The following is a 7875-nucleotide window of genomic DNA, read 5'->3' on the forward strand; positions in this document are numbered from 1 at the left end:
TTTAGAAACAAGCTTGTGTACCCGGAAGTGCCCGGGAGCCTGTTTATGACTGTCGGGCCCCACCCGCTGCGGAATCCGTGACCCTGCCGTTTTAGGCGGAGGCCCAGCAGCCTGTTTGGGGCAAGTAACCCCCACCCCCTTACCCCTGTAAATGCGGATGGGCCAGAGACCACGCTGAAGAAGTACGCCCACCCGAAGCCTTGCCCAGACCCTTGCTGTCCGCTGGCGGCTTTCTCCCCAGCCCCCTTCTGGGCGTCTGTCCGCTAGTTTGCATTGGCGCTTCAAACAACATGCTTCCATGTTGCAAAAGTAGTAAAGCACTTTACTGAGTTGTCCTCTGGCAGTGCGAAGGGAGACTCAGGCCCTGGGAGAAAAAGACTTGTCCCAAAGTCTGGTGTTCTAGTAGCTCTTCTTGGCGTTGTCATGACTGCATGACCTAGACCAGGAGTGGGAGTTTGGGCCCACCAGAACCACGTCCCAGGCCTGTGTCATTCAGCCCGTGAGAAGATTAGGACAATCCTTGCTCAACATCCTTCTTCACAGTCTTAAAACTATATGAAATGAGAATTACCAAAGCCCTGTGTAAAATGAAAAGCATCACACAGCTGTGATCCAATAAAATAATAAGCATTTCTCTTTAGGGCAGTTTTTTTTTTTAAAGAATTATTTTATTTAACTTTATTCATTTTTATTTAATCGGAGAGGAACAGAGCAAGAGAGAGAGAGAAAGTAAAGTATGTCGCCAGGTCCAGGACTTGACGCACAGTTGGCCATGTGGGAGTCCAGCACCCCCAGCCACCATGCCACCTGGCGGTCCCTAGGGCAGTTTTAATAGCCCACTCTTACTTATGTCCACACATCACCACAGTACCCCCAGCAAGCACATATTGGGTGTCTGTCAGTGACCTCTGAAGTCCAGATTCTTTTATGCTTCAGGAGATGCCAACTTTTTTGTCTTTCTGCTTCGCTTTCTTATTACTGTGTAGTTAAATTTTGGCTAGGAAACCTAGCCCTTTGTGGAATCAGAAGGTGACATTTGACTTTTTTTTCCTTGTAACTATAGGGCATGTGTACTTGCCAGAGAGTGAGACAGAGACAGAGAGAGAGAAAAAGAGAGAAATTACGCCAGGCTGGGGGCAGGGGGTGGTAGAATGACCATGCGCTAATCTCTCCTTTTGGGATTCTGAGTATGAACCCAACTGGTGTGTTCTTCAGGCCCCTGGGACTGAGACTCAAACTGCTCAGCCAGCCACATGGGATCTAGCCACTTTAACCATATCACTGGCTGGCCTTAACACTGGACTTTTTTAGAGTGGTTGAGAGGATGAATTGGTTTGTTTTCACTTTGGGACTGCAGTGAATTTGTTTTTTGGCCATAGGACCTGTGTGTTCACTAGAGAGATACAGAAGGAAAGTCAGAAATCACCTCCTAGGGTACTGGCCATGCCGCAATCCCTTCTGTTCCATTATTTTCTCGGGATTTTGGGCACCTGTGGGTATGCACACGCACCTGGTGTGATTTTTAAGCCACTGGGTCTGGGACTCAAACCCTGGTCGGCCATGTGGGAGCCCAATGCCTTAACCACCATTCCACCTACTGGCCCCAATACCTGACTTGTTTTTAACCTACTTGTTTTTCCTCCCCAAGCTGCTAGGTCTGGGGGATTGGAAGCTAGGGCTTAGCTGGAACACCTGAACAATCCAAGAAGAAGGGGCTTGAGCCTTTCTTTGCTCCTCCCCTAACAAGGCAGAGAAAGCTTAAGAGCCTTGCCCTTCTCTCTAGAGCAGCTTAGAGAATATAGTTATCACTCCTTGTGACAGGAATTTACCTATATCAGTAGCCCAGTGAAAAGGAAAGTGTCTTCTCTTCTAGGTTGAAGAACTGGCCCTGCAGTCAATGATTAGAACTAGAAGAGGGGATGAAGTGCTGCCTTCTCAACCTGCACCTCAACAGGCACAGGACGTAAGTTTAATCAAGTGCAGGCCTAGGGAGAGGACGCCAAGTCCCCTCTGCTTCCACGTTGCAAAAATTGTAAAGCACATTACTGAGCCCAAGGGACTCTGGGAGATGCTGTTAAGAGTTTTCTTGTTTGGGACCAGCAGTTAGCGTAATGGCTATGTCGCTGGACTCCCATAGAGTCAACCACGGTTCGAGTCCTGGACCCGGTGGCTTAAAACTCACTCCGGGAGCGTGTGCGTGCGTGCCCAAGATCCCAACAGGAGAATGGAGGAGAAGGGATTGCGGCGTGACCATCCCCCCTGGGGGGGATTTCTCACTTTCTATCTCTCTGTCTGGCAAGTGCACACACCCTATAGCAGGGGGGAAAAAGACTTTTGTTTAATAGCCAACTTCTCTACTTAGTATTTTAGGGAGAAGACAGCCCACCTTTCTATCAGCTGTTACACTTTGACTGACTAATATACCGCCTCCACCCTCCCAATTATCCATTCCCTCCAGTTACTCAGATGAACCCAGGGAGAACATGGAGATCTTACAGGGAATTCGCAGTAAAACCTCTAGGTACTTTGTGAACAAGTGACCTTAGGATTTGAAAATAGAATGTGGCTTCATTACCAAGAACAGTAAAAGTACTAAAGGATGAGTTCCAATCCTCATCTTACTCTTTTACCAGATGGCTTCAACTAGGTCAGTAAAAGTATGTTCTTTGTAAATACACTGTAGTTAAGCATTTCTCCCAGATAGTGTGTTAACCCATGTAAAACCATTTTAAAGCAGCAAGTCTTAAGTCAGCACAGTTCTTATATTAGAGCTTTCTACAAGAGTCATATTTGTAAATCAGGTTACATTCTAATCTGGGACATTTATTCTTCCCCCACTTTTGGCAGTAGGGGGCAGGATTTGGGAAAACAGGAAAGAGGAAAGCAGCCTTTTAGGGCTAAATATGCAATTGAGATCTGATTTTTAAATGTTTTTAAGCTGCTGCTGCTTAGGGGCCAGAATCTTTCTATTAATCTGCAATGTTCTTGGCTAATGCAGATGCTGATGAATGTGGACAATGAAGCATCGATCAACCAAACTGCTCTGGAGCTGGGCACAAGGAGCTGTGTGATGGAAGAGGAGGAGGAGGAAGAGTCAGATTCCTAAAGGAGAAGAGCCAGAGTTAGTTCTATAACTTAAATTTCAAGTGGCAAAAAAAATTTTTTTCCGAAGTCTTTGGCATTTTCTTCAGAGAAGCCACCTTGCTGCTATAGGCACTGTGGCCTGCTCCAGAGGGAAACAAGGCCCACAGGAGTCTGTGTAGTTTTGGAAATGGTTCCATCAATAACCAGTCTCCAAAATGTTTGAGCAGAAATGAATGACATATAGAAAATCAAAGCTGTAGTATGAGCATTGCACAATCTGGGTGGTGCTCTCTGTAATCTGGTCTGATTCAGTAACCGTCCCACACAGACAGAACTTCTCTGAAACACTATTGGGAAAGCCTGACATTTGCAAGAAGGGCAGAGTTTAAATACAAACCAGACTTCCCAGTCAACAAAGCCTTTTTTAAGAAAACCAATTAGAACCTCTTCACGTGCCATTGAAACCTTGTGAGCAGTTAGGCCACAGTCTAAAAAAGGAAGATGACAAGGGGGGGAGAGAGGACCACTTGAGAGCTCAAGCTGTTGCCACCTCTCAGAGTTATTAAAACACTGTGTTCTGCTGACTGCTCTGTGTGTCTGTTCCCACAACTACCAGGGCACTGCACAAAGCTCTTGGAAAACGGGGTTAAAATATGGTCAGCAGGTGGTATGGCGGTGAAGGCAATGGATTCCACATAGCTGATTGCAGTTTGAGTCCCAAACCTGACGGAAAATTCACACCGAATGTGTGTGCTTGCCCTGCATGCCCAAAATCCCAGTAGGAATAGAGACTGTGGCATAGCCACCCCCCCTAACAGGTGATTTTTCACTCTCCGTCTCTCTAGCAAGCACACCCTGTGGCAAAAAAAAAAATGGGAGGAGAGAATGAGTCTTCTTTTGGTATAAGAAATCCATGCATAGTTTTGTAACATACACGTTCCATAAACTTTTTGTAGGTTAATAGACTCACTGGTTATTTGCTTAGAGATAAATTATGAATAGCTGTCATGGAGCTTGCCAGTGTCCAGATAACAAAGAGAAAAACAGTATTTTGTCCTCTAAGCAAAACATACAGCAAAGATGGTTTAAAACCCATTGCCAGGGCTCACTTCAGGCAGCATGCACACTAAAATTGGTACAGTACAGTAAGATTAACATGGCTCTTGGGCAAGGATGACATACAGATCCTGAAGCACTCCATATTTTTTAAAATTTCATCCTAAACTGGTCAACGGGGACAAAGCAGTGACACACTTGTCATGGCCAGGGAACAGGTGGTGAAGAGGTTGATGATTCAATGAGCATAAATGACAGATTTAAGACTGAGTATCACAGATGGAGGTGAGACAGACATTACTGTGACCAGTCTTGAAAGATTCAGTACACACACTTCAGATTAAGATGAAAAGTTAAGTGAGGCTTCTGGAAGTAGGGCTGAAATGGTAAAAGAAGTGATGTGGAAGACACCACCAAAGGGGAGGTACAGGAAAGTGGAGTTCTTGATGCTGTTCCTGTTGATAAAAACCTTTTACTGGAGAAGATGTGGGTGAACTAGAAGAATTAAACTTTTGATTTTGAAGACTGACACCAAACAAAAAGTGAAAAAAAGCCACCTCAGCATGAGTTGAAATTGGCTACATATTTTTTCCTACTAGAATCAACAGGATGTTATTTCCCATGCTGATTCTGGAAGGCTTAGCCTTCTCCAAAAAAAGGAATATGCTCCCTATGGGCTTTCTTTGGACTTTGACTGTATGTCATAGTAAGTTCGGAGTAGTTAATAATAAATTGAAAATATAATGGTCATTGCAGAAAATGTTTGATTGTTGTCAACTTAGGTGGGAAATGCAACTACTTTCCAGCTTTTCGTTTTCCTTTTGCATGTTATTACCACAAACATAAACACATTTAAAAATGTCCTTCTTTTGATGCAGTTTTTAGTGAGTGATTTTATTTTCTTTGTATTTATTTTTTTAAGAGATATTGCCATAGGGCATGTGTGCTTGCCAGAGAGTAGAGACAGTGAGAAATCACCCTCCTGGGGGGATGGCCACACAACAGTCTATTCTCAAGATTTTGGGCACACATGTGCCTGGCATGAGTTTCAAGATGCTGGGTCTGAGGCTCAAACCATGTGGGAGTCCAGTACCTTAACCACGATGCAATCTGCTGGCCCCTGTATTTATGTTTAAATTATTGCCTAAGAAGGACCAGCAGATGACATAATGGTTAACATCGCTGGACTCCCATGTAGTCAACTGCAGTTAGAGCCCTAGACCTGGCGGCTTGAAATTAATGCTAGGTGCATATCCCCAGAGGAGAATGGAGAAGGGATTGTGTATGGCTATCTCCCGAAGGATGATTTTTACTTTCTGTCTCAGGTGAGCACACACGCCCAATAGCAAAAAGTCTCTCAAAACTTTAAAAAAAAAAAAAAAGACTGCCTAAGGGCCAGCCAGTGGGTGGTGGTGAGGGTAGCTGGATCCCATGTGGCTGTGTGGTTGGAGTCCTGGACCTGGCAGCTTGAGAAAACCAGGCACGTGGGCTTGTGTATAATATATGCCTAAAATCCTGAGAAGAGAGTGGAGGAAAAGGGATTGCAGCATGGCCATCACCCCTGGGGGGCGATTTCTCTCTCTGGTGAGCACACCAAAACAAAAAGGACTGCCTAACATATGAGCCCTGTGTCTCATAAAGGAGACCCAGGGCTGTCTGAGAGACCTGTCTCTCACATGGAGACCCAGCACTGTCTGTGGACAGTTACTGATAGATGACACGTAGAATGGAAACCCTTTAATCTGACAGGATCAACAACAGTGCCCTTGGGTAAGCCGCTTCAAGTTTTCCCTCTTCATTTTTGCCAATAAAGTTGTAAGTAAAGACCATCATACATTTTTAAAAAATCTGACCCTCAGGAAATATGCTTGGGGTTGACAGGTGGCATGATGGTTAAGGGTGCTGGGCTCCCACATGGCTGACTGCGGTAGTTCAAGTCCCCAACCTGGTAACTTGCTTTCTCTTTTTCTCTGTCCCTCTCTGATCAAATTTAAATAAATAAGTAAAATAATTCTTAGAGAAAAAAAAAGGGGGGGGGGGCTGGCAGGTGGCATGGTTAAGAGCACTGGACTCCCACATGGCTGACCGGGGTTTGAATCCCAGACTTGTAGGCTTCCTTTCTCAGTTTCCTAATTTCTGTGTTTCTCTCTGGAAATATTAAAATAATTATTTTATAAAAATAAAATATGCCATTAAGGAAAAAAAAATCATTGTTTGAGAGGTTAGACTTTTTTTATAATAAAGTTTTTGAAACTTAGTATTAATAGTCCCTTAGTTTTATAAAATTTGCCCTACCAGAACAGAACTGCCAGCCAGCAAGAACCTCCTCAAGCAGAACTTATGTAACTGTTCCAGAGAAAACATGGATACATTTTTTATTTAATGTTTCATTAAAGTTAATTTGAGCTACTGATACAGGAAATAGCTGAAAGGTTAAATGAGCATGTTTCTTGAAAAGACAATACATAGATTGTAACAAAAAACAAGGTATACTTTTTGAAGACAGGAGCAGGGAGTTTTTTGTGCTAGAGGGCTCACACAGGGGAGAGAATCCCCCGCAGTGGGCCCGCCCAGTCATGCTACAACCCTTTTTCCTTCATGTGTCTATCCCTGTCAGAGTCCTGGGTGCACATGTGCCTGGTACGATTTTCCCAAGCTGCCAGAGCCAGGACTCAAACCCTGATGGACCATGTAGGATCCAACTTGCTCTGTGTAGTCCTTAACCATGGAGCTGGTCAGCAAAGGTTTTTAAGAGCTAGAAAAGTTGGCTTTGAATTCTACGTCTGCTGTTAATTGGTCGTCTGCCCTTGCATCTGTTTGCAAGTCTCACTTTCCGGTATGTAAAAAGGATGTTCACATCTGCTCTAGCACCTTCACAGGTTATGAAGCACTAAGGGGATATTTACGAATCCAGCTATTACTGGTGTCGGTAAGAAAAAGTTTGAGGAAGGAATTTGGGATAGAAAACTCAAAGCACTGCAAGACTGGTGCAGGGAACAATTTTTTTTTTTTTTGAGTTTTTGTTTTGTTTTTAGCTGTAGGGCATGTGCACTTGCAGAGAGAGACAGAAAGAGAAGGAAAGTGAGAAATCATCTCCACAGGGCAGAAGCCATAGTGCAATCTGTTCTCCCTCCACTCTCCTCTCAGGATTGTGGACATGCAGGCACACACGCCCAGTGTGATCTTTAAACCTCCAGATCTGGAAATTAAACTGGGAAGTTGGCCATGTGAGATAATAGCCACCTTATCGTCTATGCCATTTGCTGGCCCAGGGAACATTATTTGAAAACAAGATCACCCTTGGTGAAAATTACTGAAAATAAATCTTTTGACTTTGGGGCCAGCAGGTGGTATGGTGGTTGGGTTTCTGGACTCCTGCATGGTTGACCATGCTTTGCGTCCCACATCTGGTGACTGACTTTCTCACTTTCCCACCCTCTGTCTCTGAGCACAAGTTTCTTATAGGAAATTAATAAATAAAACCAAATAAGTAATTATTAAAAAAAAAAAAAAAAGTCTCGACCTCAAAAATGTAGTACCTTGGGCCAGCAAGTCTGGGCCAGTTTGACATCATTAAAATTCCAGCTGTGTCCCAAGCTCTCATAGCTCCAGAGCGAACCTCCCTATGCAACAGATTATTTACCTAAATCCTTTTTGTCTTTTTGGTTAAAAAATTATTTAACTTTATGTGTTATTTTTTAATTTGACCAGAGAGGGACAGAGCAAGAAAGAGCA

The 7875-nt window shown here is 43.9% G+C and overlaps 1 protein-coding gene and 1 non-coding gene across 2 annotated transcripts; both read left to right on the forward strand.

Annotated features, from left to right (window-relative positions):
* On the forward strand, positions 1–3171 carry LOC102476216 (snRNA-activating protein complex subunit 5). Its single transcript, XM_027773815.1, has 3 exons — positions 1–120; positions 1874–1963; positions 2999–3171. Exons 2-3 carry the CDS (start codon positions 1898–1900, stop codon positions 3104–3106), a joined length of 174 nt encoding a protein of 57 aa, XP_027629616.1. The 5' UTR covers positions 1–120; positions 1874–1897; the 3' UTR covers positions 3107–3171.
* A 1016-nt stretch (positions 3172–4187) lies between these two features.
* LOC114008732 (U6 spliceosomal RNA) lies at positions 4188–4291 on the forward strand. The gene has a single exon (XR_003550245.1). It is a non-coding gene; the product is annotated as a U6 spliceosomal RNA (small nuclear RNA).
* Positions 4292–7875: the final 3584 nt, after the last annotated feature.

Source organism: Tupaia chinensis, unplaced genomic scaffold (genome assembly GCF_000334495.1).
Source record: "Tupaia chinensis unplaced genomic scaffold, TupChi_1.0 Scaffold000377_2, whole genome shotgun sequence".
Classification (NCBI taxonomy): Eukaryota; Metazoa; Chordata; class Mammalia; order Scandentia; family Tupaiidae; genus Tupaia; species Tupaia belangeri.

Coding starts and splice junctions, on each gene's coding strand:
- LOC102476216 (XM_027773815.1), top strand. CDS start 1,898: ATGATTAGAACTAGAAGAGGGGATGAAGTGCTGCCTTCTCAACCTGCA. Junction 1,964..2,998: donor CACCTCAACAGGCACAGGAC/GTAAGTTTAATC, acceptor TGGCTAATGCAG/ATGCTGATGAATGTGGACAA.